General features: G+C 40.3%; 1 protein-coding gene across 3 annotated transcripts in view; it reads right to left on the reverse strand.

Annotated features, from left to right (window-relative positions):
• Positions 1–1,132: 1,132 nt before the first annotated feature.
• baiap2a (BAR/IMD domain containing adaptor protein 2a) overlaps positions 1,133–13,508 on the reverse strand; it is a 55,633-nt gene continuing 43,257 nt past the window's right edge. Inside the window, exons 7-15 of one of the 3 annotated variants that reach the window (XM_039824963.1) lie at positions 13,099–13,251; positions 10,668–10,910; positions 9,083–9,314; positions 8,105–8,306; positions 7,915–7,983; positions 7,672–7,825; positions 7,392–7,429; positions 3,182–3,224; positions 1,133–2,668 (exon numbers count right to left, since the gene is read on the reverse strand). In XM_039824963.1, the coding sequence (XP_039680897.1) occupies positions 3,197–3,224; positions 7,392–7,429; positions 7,672–7,825; positions 7,915–7,983; positions 8,105–8,306; positions 9,083–9,314; positions 10,668–10,910; positions 13,099–13,251 (1,119 nt within the window). In that variant the 3' untranslated portion in view covers positions 1,133–2,668; positions 3,182–3,196. Of the gene's footprint in view, positions 2,669–3,181; positions 3,225–4,505; positions 5,324–7,391; positions 7,430–7,671; positions 7,826–7,914; positions 7,984–8,104; positions 8,307–9,082; positions 9,315–10,667; positions 10,911–13,098; positions 13,252–13,508 lie in introns of those variants that run through there. The other 2 variants (XM_039824961.1, XM_039824962.1) reach the window with 2 other exon arrangements.

The raw sequence follows: 13,508 nt of genomic DNA on the forward strand, positions 1-13,508 counted from the left end.
GCAATGCTTGATGATTGTGGCATAAGAAGCTAGTGTTTTATTTCAAACTTTTAAACAGCCGTGGGTGGCGGTGATGGTGTTTGAAGGTGGAGTTGCTGAAACCTAATTTGTCCCTTTATCCAAGTCATTTTGATGGTGGATTTGGTGTGCTATGTTAATGGAACATAATAGAGGAAATCAAGGTGTTGTCACTCCCTAATTATCACCACCTCTCACTCTGGTTAATGATGATCTACAGTATAATGTCTACAGTTACCATATCTGTCTAAAGCACTTTGTATAGCCAAACTGGGTCTTTATTTATAGAAGTGATGGCTCTGTTGCCTTTCATCTCCCTGTCCTGGAATGAAATATATTAAACATGTGAGGTTTCTTATTTATGCCCACAGTGCCAGCTACAGGTTCACTTTATTTTTTTGGCATATTGGCTTTGTTTATAACATTTCATCAGCAATAGAGTGACACCAAAGGGACAGAGAGGAGTTTCAACACAACTGAACAGTGTCCTGTCAATATGCCAGTCATAAATGTTGAATGTCATCTTAATGCATATTTTTTACATATTGTCCATAGTGTCATACATAATGTATTCAATTACACTTGCGCCGAATGCCTGGGTCTGAGGCGTACAAAATATGACATATCTCACATATTGTATGAATGTTTTACCAACGTAGCAGGTAGCTTGACTTGAATTACTACTGCTGTATCGACGGCCCCCTCCCCCTCTCTATCCTTCTGTAGCTCAAAGTGCCAATTCAGTTTCCTCTCACCTTGCCTTTTAAGTTCTGCAAGTAGAGCAAAACGTCACTAGTATTTTTATACGATTTGAAAAGATGCAATCCAGGATGACAGTCTCTAAAATTTGCCAAGGAGAAATTACAAAGCCTATTGGCTAAAGTGGCAGACACCTTTGGAGACGGTGAGGTGGGTTGCTCTTTGCACCGGTAGTAACATCATTGCTGTTTCCATTGCCCCCTCTCACTCATTGCTATTGTACTATAAAAAAAAAAAAATTTTTTTTTTTTTTTTTTTTTTTTTTTTTAATATTTTTTTTTTTTTTAAAAAATTTTTTTTTTTCAAAAAAAAAACAACAAAAAAACAAACATAACACAACAAAAAACACAACACATAAAAGTATGAAGTTTCTGCCCATTTAGATTTATTTTGGACAAGATAATTTATATGCACTTTCTGTACAGTACAGATATAATACAAACCGGGACAAAGGTGAGAAATAGACAATGAAAGCTATATAAAAGTAAAAAAATGCATTTGAAACTTGCTGCCAATGAGCTGTGTAATAAAAGCCTGATCATATCACTCAGTGTAAAGGACTCACTCATGGAAAACTGACTTTTCATGATTTAACTCTCATCCATGGAAAATGGACTTTTCACAATGTAACTTGATTTATTGCAACTAAGAGGCATTTTAGCTCATTCACACAACCACACACCATTTCTTTTTCATCACATACGGTTCCACTTCTATTCCCACACATCAAACTGTAGATAATTGCCTCTGCTCTAAGCTTTTCTCCCAGATGAGTGTATAATACTGAGAATAAACGATGAAAAGCTAATGTTAATACTGTACCTTATTTGATAAGCTACCACTCCCTCAAAGCTAAATATATATATACTTTTTAAAAGCCCCAATATATATATATGCACTGTATTTCATTTATTGGCTTCATATCTGGCAGCTTAGATATTACTGAAATTTAAAGAAAAGGAAAAAATAGTGAAAATATTCTTGTATTATGTTGGTGGAAGTGCACTGTACTGGAGATCGCTAAGCAAAAACAAAGTCCTGACATTACAAGCAAACAAAACAAAAGGGAAACAATCCTACCTATATTTTCAGGAATATAAAAATACAAGTTGAACTGTGATGCATATGCCCTCAAACCAGTTTACAGAATGATTGGGTCAATGCTGCATGAAGCATATGTTTTAAAAAAAAATAAATAGAAGGCACAGTCCCCACATTGAAAATATGGGTATACTGTATCACAACTAGTAAATCTATAGTACTATATCACTTAACAAAAGCAGAATCCTACTTTCCCCAGCTGACCAGTTAGACTAGCTATTTGTGGCAGTACCCAATCAACACGTCGGTGCATGTTAAAGTGATGCACTGACAACTGCTGTGGATAGTCTTATTCACCCCCAAGCCTCACCTAAACAGCTCGTTAATGCAAATAATCCTCAAATGAAATTTACAGTGTATAGTGTTGAAGAACAAAAGAAATCCCATAGTAGAAGTGCAGATAAATAATAATTCCACTGCATTACTTGTAAAAACCTATTAGCCATACCTTATCCACAACTGGTGTGATCTAAATAACTAATAAAATCTACTCTCACAATTGCAATTGAATGTTCAGGCTGAGACATTCAACATCTGTGAAAGCGCTTGCAAAAACATCCCAAGGATTAACCGAAAATTCTCAGAGTGAATTTTCATGGCAAAGAAACTAAATTCTTAGCATTGTGGGACCTCTTGTGATAATATACAACTCAAACATGCCACTTTCGGCCATTTTTCTCTCTCCCCTTTAAAAAGTGGACAAAAGGGGGCAGCAGGCCGCTAGTAGAAGATAGGCGCAGATCGGTCATCGGTGAAGGTGGGCCGGAGGTAGACCTCCAGGGAACGGTCACTGTGGGGAGAGGAGGGGGTGAGACAAGGAACAGTGACAGTTAGGTTGAACACATGACAGAATTTAGATAGATCATGGCCAGTTATGTAACCACACCCAAAGAAATCTGCCTTCCCGTAGTTTTGTTTCTTACAGTAAGTTGAGCAAATAGTTACAGTATCTACTGTGAGTTTTAGCAAGCATGTAATGAGAAAACTCAAGTAAAATATGGAGGGGGAGAGAACAAAAACAGCTTGCTATAGGCATTCATGCAGGGTTAGTCTTCTCTGTATGATGGTGTGATGCACACACATAAGAAAAGGGAAAGTTATTCTTTTACAACCCAAAGCCTGCTGGACTGACAGAACCAAATGCTGCCACATCCGTGGAGGCCAAAGGACAGAAAAGACCAGTGATTCCCAGCATCCTACTGATGAGCCAGACAGCCAATGACAGCAGAGAGAGAGAACCAGGCAGTAAGAGAGAGAAGGAAAAAAGGGATTGGCTGAAAGGCGATGGAGGCTGGTGACTTACGGAGGTCCTGTTCCCTCAGAACCGGGACAATTCTGGACCCAAACTGGAAGGTAAAGAGAACTTTGGGGTTTGAATGGCTCATCTCTCAGATCATGCATGGGTCACATTTTGTAACAACACTGCTGGTTAGTCTGGTGCAAGATGAACATACCATAGGTTGATAATAATAACAACTGTTACTGAAATGAGGGATGGAAAACGGAAGTACACACGTCATGCTCAACATGCCATATAGGCCTACTGTATGCTCCTAAACTCTGTGAGGAAATGTGTCTGCAGCTGTGGACATACATTTTACTGCAAATGCAACAGGCAGTTTTGTGCAAAAAATGCAATTATTATTGTTATCACCCAAATACAACTCAATCACAAGCCAAAATACAACCAAAAGAAGATAAGCAGGCAGGCAGAGTTCAGAAACTCACAATACGCATACTGTACACAACACCACACACACACTGACAGTCCTTTTTTTTTTTCTTTTACAGTGACACAGAGCACCACAGATGCTATGGGTGTTACTGAAGGTGTGTGGGGAGGATAAAGCTGCATGCTTGGGACACAGCTGTGGCCAGAAATGATTTGGGTGGCAGTTTTGAAAAAAATAACGAAACATTTATCGAGAGAAAAAGATCAGTTCAGAGCCATACGTTTGAAACAAGGGAAAAGTTCAACATAACTGAAAATGTCGTCACTGACAGAACAGATTTCTCGTCAGACCAGACTGTTTATTAATATATAGAGATATGTTTTATTTAGAATACCTTTGTAAAAATTCACCATACATTCAAGGTCCATTTTTAGTATCACACTTTCTGGTTTCCCTCCACAGCATGCACAAGATAAACACTTCAACTAATCAGTAGTTTCTCATTCTCATTGTTTCTGGAAATATATTTTTTTTTTTTACAAGGACAATAATTGTTTTAAAGGAAAAGACCAAAAACTACATAGCCATTCAGGGAATACAATCATAAATAACACTATGAGCTGCAAAAGCCGTGGTTTCATTTTTACCGAAAAACTAATTCACAGCTGTTTTTGAGGATACTCATCAGAAGATCAAAGAATCCTCTAAACTCACTGCTGCTTGAGAAAAAAAAGACCAAATTCTGGCAGTGAGTTCAGCCAAGATTGGCAAAAAAAAAAACTTTCTATGGGGCTGAGGGTGGAACGTTTTATGAATTTATATGAAAACTTGTTTTTTTGCAATGATCATAATGAAGTGCAATTTGGTGGACTGACGGAAACAATTGAGATATATATATATATATATATATATATATATATATATATATATATATATATATATATTCTTGAAGCTCAATTTGAAAAGTTGCTTCATTGCACATAAAGTGTTTTAAAGAAAGAAAGAAAAAAAAAGCAAAGTAAGGCAAATATGACACGCTCCCTCTGGACGTAAAATCAAGTCTAGCACTGACATAAGAAAGCACAGCGCGACCTCTCTCAGAACAGAAACATAAGTATTCTGCTGCACAGCCTTACTTTGAACCAAGCTTTTTTTGAGCATGTGTGTGTTGGGTGGGAACTCGATAATACTGGGCCCACTTGTGCTTAAAAAGGCCATTCAGCCAGTGGCTTTAGTACAACGACATTGAAGTCTTTTGGCACTTGTACAGTACATGAACATGTCCTTTAGTTTGACAAAATGACACAACCATGTACATGCATGAAAGACGAGCAGTAGCAAAGGCAGTCTCTTGAGAGATCAGTCCGTGATGGTGGACTGTGATCAGAGATAGAGTATTCAGAGTCCATATCGCTGCATGCCGAGCAGGTAGGCCCCGCTCTGGCTCTCTTGCTCAACGCAATCCTCCACCCACCAACCGCTACTGTCCACACCGACACCACCAGCAGCAGCACCCGGGATGGATGGAAGGAGGAAAGGAGGGACCCGAGGAGGAAGAGAGGACAGAAAGGAGGGATGAAACTGGCCTCTTCCACTTGGAGAAGGGGTGTGTGTGGAGGCAGAGGAGGAGAGGTGGAGATAAGTGGACAGGAGGGAGGCTAAGAGGAGGGAAAGATGGGGAGGAAGAGGCCCCTGTGCTATCCGGAGCTGTCTGTGTCTGTCTGTATGTCTGTTCTCACACAGTCGAAATCAATTTGCCATCAGGACTGTCACTGTGGAACAAAGAGAGAAGGAAGCTTGCCAGGTCGGACACACTCAGAGAGAAATGGAGAAAGACAAGACAGGCACAAGGATGCAGGGTAGAGTTTTGAAGAAGTATAGGTGGGGTCATGAAATCTACGTTGCCCCACCTACAGCTACAACTCCAAACACACCTGCCGTGAGGTAGATTGGACTTCCAATTCCCTCATCAACACTTTTTAATCCAGATATATTTGCTAATGTGATATTATTGCCCATATGAATCAGTTTTATTGAATATTTGCATCTGTCTGTCACTGAAAAGTAGACAAACCCCAGACATTACTGTTGATGAGAAAATCAAGTCATCTCCTTAGCTGGAGGGATGTAGTGTTAGTCTGTTGGGGTGAATACACCCTGCAGCACAGTGTTGTCTCAAAATACTGATACAGATAAAAACACATTCAGAGCAGACAAGAGTATGTAAAACACTGGTGCCCAAAGCCCCAGGCTGACATGCAGTGATGACTGAGATGAGGTCAGCATGATGTCTATTGTCACAACATGTACTCCACCAGACACTAACACAAGTGCACCTAGGCCACACACACTTACGTATATACATGTACACAAAGATGTACTCCCTGATTGGACAGAACACAGGCACAGCATCATTCCTAACCCTAACCTCACACACCCCTGGTGAGTCAGCAAGGATTTGACAGTATTTAAAGGTGAAAATATACTGGGCCAAGAGAACTCTGACAATAAACTGAGACGCTGACCCCACTAGACTGCATTCATTACTTTAAAGAGCGATTTAAAAAAAAAAAAAAAAAAAAAGTTAAGCAAGAAGGAGCAAAGAGGAAAGGGAAAAGAAGACAAGTCAAAATTTTTTCAAATGAAACACTGTGCGTACATCTCATGAGGTGGGGATTTAACACTACAGCAAAGATCGACTCTATCGCTTGAGCTTAACAATATTCCTCACTAGCTGTGAAATCATTAGTCTATTAGTCGATCGACAAAAAATGAATGGCCAACGATTTTAATAACTGATTATTTGTTGAGTCAATTTTGAAAGCAAAAAAGCCAAAAAAATATCTGGTTCTAGCTTCTCACATAAGATTTTGTGCTTTTTCCCTTTATTATATTGTTTTATTATAATAAAAACTTTATTTTTAATATAATAAAAGTATAATAAAAGTAAATTGGATATATTTGGGTTTGGGACGGTTGGCCAGACAGAACAGGTAATCTTACGACGGCTCTAGGAAATTGTGATAGTGTCATTTTTTTCCCCGACATTTTATAGACTTAATGGATAATTTAAAACAGAAAATCTACTATGTATAAACTATCATATATAAATGTGGGTAATTATACTTAGACTATATAGTTCAACACAGTGTCTGAAACTATCACCTAATTCCATACTACATATTGACTATATAGAATATGTACTATATACTAATTGTCATAGAATACTATTGCAGTAACCGATGTACCTCCATTTGGTACGAACACAAAATAATACACGGTGTGCAAACGGACATCCATCAAAATGTGACTTAGAAATGCCTTTGCCAATTAGAAGTCACAGAATGAATGCAAATCATTCTGCTTAAGATTTAGTACATTTGTTTGTTTTTAAAGATCTTCCTTTAGCTATCTAACCCTGTTAACTACTTGTCTTAAACAACTGTGATTTGCTCCTTGAGTTCATTTGTTCATTGCATTATGAGACAATGGTGTACATCAACAGCACACTCAAAAATCTTTTTAGGATCCTTACTTTCTGGAGAATAATGCATGAATAATGAGTATACAGATGTTGTCCACTACACAACATACTTTGAACCTGCTTCGAATGTGTATGTAGCATTTAATTTGGACATTGCATATGTTAAGTAGTTGCCTTGCAGTCTCTTGAGTGTTCCAGCATGTAGTAACTCAGGTGAAATGCCATTATCTAAGGTGTTTGGCTCTTGTGTCTTCTTCTGATAGGTCACTTCCAAAACTATCCAAGTTAAACAATTCAGATGGCAGCAGCAGTCATATCAGTCAAAACTTAGGGGGCAGGGCAGAAACAGCACTTACCTTGTGGCAAAGCGTCCGTCATAATCCTCAATAGCAGGCTGAAAAGATAAAAGAATTAATTTTTACGTGTGCTTGTATTTAAGTACCTGCTATACTTGCCTACAAACACTAGGGGGCAGCAGAAACTGAGTAAAAGTCTCCTTTTCACTCACTGTAGAACTACTCCTATCCAATTATGCATCACAAGACTAAACCAGAGGGGGGCTACAAATTAAGTGAGCAAGAGTAACAAGTGTTTGTGTGTTGTTCACGGATACTACACATGTTGAATTGTATCTACCTGTGTGCCAAAGCCTGCCATGCTGTAGGGGCGTGGGCGGGTCTGTGCTAGGCTCTGTGCCAGCAGTCGGGCAGTCAGCCCATAGTCAGGTGTGGGCAGTGATGCATCACTCTCCAACAAGTTGCCTGTGCTGCTACTTTTCCCATGGTGCAGGCTGGGAAGGCAAGAAACAAAAGGCCTCAGACCTGGGCTCATTGAGGCTCATTAAGTTGACACAGTTTATGATGGAAAAATGCTACATACTTCACTTTGAGCTTCTCATTATCGCTTTCCGGCACCACACGTGTGTAGGAGAATGGGAACCAGCCACGCCTGAGGAAAGTGAACGCCTTGTTAAACTGTAAAATGCACTTTACCGCAACATGGGACAAATATTTATCCAATCTCGCAGTATGGAATCATGCAACATAGAAAATATGAATACATTACTTACATCTTGTTCTTCTCATTCTCCCCATAGTGCCAGCCATCACGGGCCTCAGGCACTAGTAGGGTGATTATATCTCCCTCAGAGAAACTGAGCAGGGTGCTGTTGTCACCCGCAGCGTGGGAGAAGATGGCTTGGACACGGGCACGCCCATTCTTTTCCAGGCCTGCTGCCATGGAGCTGGACCTGGGCAGGGTGCGTGTCTCTCCTGTGATGTTTGCAAACAGAGACATTGGTCAGTGACATGGAATTCATAATGCACCAGATGCTCTGAATAACTGGAGTCTGCAGTGCCAACTTAAGATAACGTGTAATGTACTGTATGTCTATTTAGGCACAGTCAGCAGCCAAGCAGATGTTCTAAATTTAGCAATTTCTTAAATGTGCTTCTGTAGAGCATTTGTAAACATCCATATATCACTGCCAGAATAACTGATACTATGATACTGATGGTATAATCTCCATAAACAAAGGACACTGTAGTTGAGATAATTTGTAGACTACCTCATGCCAACATTTCCTATACATACGGTTTCTAAGTGTATGTTGCTACTTCTCCCTGCTCCTTTATTGTGACACTGAAGAGCAACAGTTCTCAACGCAATGGTCAACATTGTAATTTAGCATAGATGTTGGTAGGTGATGATCCTATTGTGATTGAAACCACACACACACACACACACACACACACACACACACACACACACACACACACACACACACAAAAAAAAAAAAAAAAAAAAAAACAAAAACACACACACACACACACACACACACACACACACACACACACACACACACACACACACACACACACACACACACACACACACACACACACAATGTGATGTTAAAATGTAGCTCAGTGTAACTTAAAGTAAAATCTAAGGAATTGGGTTGAGGCTCAATCAAACATTCTGCTTGGGATTTTCTTGCTGCAGTGCTACTGCTGCTCATAAAATTCTCACTGTTCGGATATCTTACCCACGGGGTTCTTATTCTTGGCGGGGGCAGGCCTGCGGACAGGGAGGGTGTTGGAGTAGACATCGCTGACCTGTCTCTGGGGCTGAGCCTGGGACTGGCCCTGCGCCTGGGTCTGAGGGGATGAAGGCCTAACTTGGGACACTGATATAGTGCCTCCATCCGTCCAATATTCCTCCCCATGGACTCCTGTTGTTCCATTTACCATGGACATACCATCGGGGCCCATCAGCCTCTGGAATAAACAAGAGGACATATGGATTCAATAACTCAAATTGTGAAAATGGCTAAGCCTGTGCAATACTACAGTAGCAATTACTTCACAGAATATTTAGAATGAGCTGAAGTGATGTTATAATTCATCTTGATTTAAAAAAATAAATAAACATTGGCACTGACCTGAAGTCTAGTGAGAGTTCATATAAGTCTGTCAGCTGCTGCCCACCATAAAAATGTAGGCTCTAAACAGCTCATTAACCTGAGTGCCATCTTTAAAAAGAGACTAGAGAGATGGTTGTCTGATTTGCATGTTTATGGAGGGCCAAAGGTGGACAAGCTGACATTAGGAGAGAACTGTTAGCAGGGCTCTAGAGTGCGACCAGTTTTGGACCAAAATTTGTAAGGGTGCGACCAGTGTTGGGAGTAACGGCGTTTAAGTATAACAGCGTTATACCCGCCGACCCGCCTAAGCTCATTCGACCCGTGCTGGACCCATTCATAATGAGTCAGCCATCACTCTGTGAGTAGCATGCTTCAGTCCATCGGACTCACCCTCTCTCCCTCTGTCTTTCTGTCTGTTTTTCTTTTTTCTTTTTTTAAGATTTCGGCCTTTATTTTGATAGGAAAGCTGAAGACATGAAAGGGGAGAGAGAGGGGGGAATGACATGCAGGAAAGGGCCGCAGATCGGAGTCGAACCTCTATATTTACCAACTGAGCTATCCGGGCGTCCTCTTTCTTTTTTAATCAGTCTGTTATTGTTGTTGAAAACAAGTGAAGGAGCTTTCTCAGAGATACATATATTTTTAATATATCCTAGGCTGTTTATTTCAGATTTCACTTTCATTTACATGTGTTGCAGCTGTATATTTTCAAACTGGTAAAGGAAACCCTGTCTTTGCATTTTATTTTAATCACAATCTGTTTTAATAAGAGCTTGTGAAAAGTGGCTTTGACTTAAAACTGAACATTTAGCCCACTTTGTAAAGAAATACAGAGCTATATATCGTGTATCGCCATTCAGCATTAACGGCGACGCAAGGAAAAATGTGGGTGCACCTAAATTTTGTGCTGGTGCACCTAAATAAAAAAGTTAGGCGCACCAGTGCAACCAAGGTAAAAAATTTGTCTGGAGCCCTGGTCAGCTCCTTCACAATGGTGAGGAAATTGGAGTGAAGTAATTCCAGTTAAGTAATTCACTTCTCTTAAGAAAAAGGACAATTTATGTATAAATTCACAATTAGTATTTGCTCCTGTTTAAAGTTAGATTATTTTGACTATAAGAAAAAGAAAGCGCCAAAACCGTTTTGCCTTATGAACACACGACAAATTAAAAAATAGAAACATAAATAAATAAAATAATTAGCTCACCGCTGGGTGTCCCATGCCACTGCCCATGAAAACAGCCAGCTCTGGTGGCACAGGAAGAGGCTGGGCCCCGGGGATAGGGTCCGAGATGACTAAGTTGGATTTAGAGGTATGCAGGGGGCTTGCGCCCCCGAGGGAGGCAGAGCCCATCTGCTGGGCCAGGAGCATGGCCCTCTCTGGCAGCTTGTTGGGGTCTGAGCAAGCTTGTTGCCACACTGGGATCTTCTGAGTCAGAAGGTCTTTACCCTGGAAGTAAGAAGGAAAGATTAGATACACACAAACAGAAAAATTATATTGATCTAGCTGCATTGTGACCAGAGAAAACAGCTCAGCTTAGCATCTTCTTTGCTTCAACCTTCTATTTCCTCCCTATTCTCACCCCCCCCTCCTCGCTCTGTATCCTTGACCACTGCCCTTTGCACAGCTATGATAATGTGCTGCGTGGGTGAGGCTTACAAACATACAACCAAGCTGCCCGCTGCAGCATCTTACAGCCTGTGGACACGGCTGTTCTTGCTACAACCATAGAGTTTAATGGACAACCAGCAATCCACACATTTGTGTATGACTGCACAGTATACACACATGCACACACGTACAAAACATGGACAGTTTTGTCCCTGTATGTGTGCTAATTTGTAGCTCTCACCATCTATTTCTCCCTCTCTCACATACACAATCTTGCACAAAGACAAACACACACTAGGAAACCTTTGGGAGAGGGTTCTTCAGTTTGCTGAAGGTGAACTCTTCCCACGCACACCCCCATCCTGATTAATGACTAGACTCATGTTAAAAAAAAGAAGCAGCAGCACAGTCCACACACACACACACACACACACACACACACACAAACACACACACACACACACACACACACACACACACACACACACACACACACACACACACACACACACACACACACACACACACACACACACACACACACACCTTTAGGCTGGCATCTCACACCTACAAGTAATCCCAGGAGACTGATGTACTTCATTACCCAAGAATATCAAACTCATGGGTAATGGACACAACAACAAGCATGAACTAAATCCTGGTTAATATAGCTCCATTACCTTTGATGGTATGATATAGGGGGGTTTCTGTTCGGATTCAAAGGTTCTTTGCTTCAAATGTCAGCAGAAATGTGAAAATAACGAGCAGGTATTATAAAATTCTCGAGTGATTGCTGTAACAAAATGGGTGAGAAACAGTTTGCAACTCTTGTCCTGTTCATTGCACCATTTCTTTCTACATTCAGCGTTTTGATGCCTTTTTTCTATTAAAGTCTTTCATGAACCGAACAAGTGAGGCAGTTCTCTACACAAAAAGTTGGCCAGACGCTCAAAGGTGCAATGATGGATTACTGCTTCAGATATGCCTGTCAGCTGGGCATTGTCTACAGTCTTAATGAATTTTTAAAATGAAGAGGCCCCAGTGAGCGGTCAAAGCTAATGCGACTTTGAATTATATATCTCCTAGTATGCTCTTTTGGCTGAACAATGGTCTACAGCAGGTGAGTTTCAAATAAAACACAGATGACTGATGTGAAGTAGATGGCTAGAGTCAACGCAATAGCACTCAAGGAAATAAGTTAAGTTTTATAAATGTACCTAACAAACTCTACACAAACCCCATTTTGGACATAAAGGACAGAACATGTGTTCCTGATTAGTTGATTGATCAAAAGTACTGGAAACTGTAGAAAATAGGCCAAGCTCTGTTAGTTACAGCAAACACATTCAATGATTGATGATTGAAGAGAACACTCTGACCATAAACTTATGTGTGTATAGCTTTATTAAAAAGGCCCTGAAAAACTATTTTAGCTTCTTGTTATGAGCGATAAAGACCCACATGAACACACTATGCTCTGCCAAAATTCAGACAGGTTTGCTTATTTCAAATGAGAGATTTCTAAATATGCCTAATAATTATCTTTCCTTTCTTACTGATTAAAAGTGTGCAGGCTTAAAATTGTGATATCATGCATTTCTGTGCCCCAATCAGAGTTGAGTAACATTTCAACGAAAACATGACAGTTGAGGTGTTATTTTATTTTGCTTGTGTTGCCATCACTGTCAATCAAATATACTCAAAACACACCCACGCAGTCCTGATGAAGCAGATAAGATTAGTTTTTGAGTGGAAAACTCTCAATACATAAGGATTTTTTTTTCATGAACTTTAACTTCTGCTTCTTTTTTTTTTTTATTCATGAAATACTTAAGTTTTTAGGGGCTTTAAAGTGTCAATATTGACTTAAACGGCTATCTTCTTAAGAACGTTAAGCATAATGTCCTGCAACAAAGTCCAGCTGTAAATATATTTATCCTCATCAATTCTTATTCTCTGGCTTTCATGCCTTTCCTTATCTTTTTTTCATAGTGAAGAATCTTCTTGGTGGTCAGGTGACACTTACCTTGCCATGGTAGGCGCTGCTGTTCTTGGCCACGGCACACTGGCGGTCCACTAGGAAGCAGTACCTGCGGCGCTCCTCAGACAAGGCTGTCTTGTACCCCTCAGCGATGAAGGTGTCCAGCTCAGTCTGCTTACTGCTGATGGTCTCCACAAACTGGTGGGGAACACACAATGACACATGAACTTGGGGACATAATATCTATCTAGAGATTTGTACAAAATATCGGCGCATTGACTATTTTCTTGTCGCCTCAGACAGTGACAAAAAAAAAAAAAAAAGGTTTGGTTTGTTTCGGTTGCACTGCAGGTCCTTCACAGCTTAATGCCAAAAGCCATTTTCACATTTAGTAGGTAAGGCCGATGGACAGAAGGTCTGACAAAAGAGTCCAAGCAGCTACCAAACTAACAACT

This window comes from Perca fluviatilis, chromosome 15 (assembly GCF_010015445.1).
Source record: "Perca fluviatilis chromosome 15, GENO_Pfluv_1.0, whole genome shotgun sequence".
In the NCBI taxonomy this organism is placed as follows: domain Eukaryota; kingdom Metazoa; phylum Chordata; class Actinopteri; order Perciformes; family Percidae; genus Perca; species Perca fluviatilis.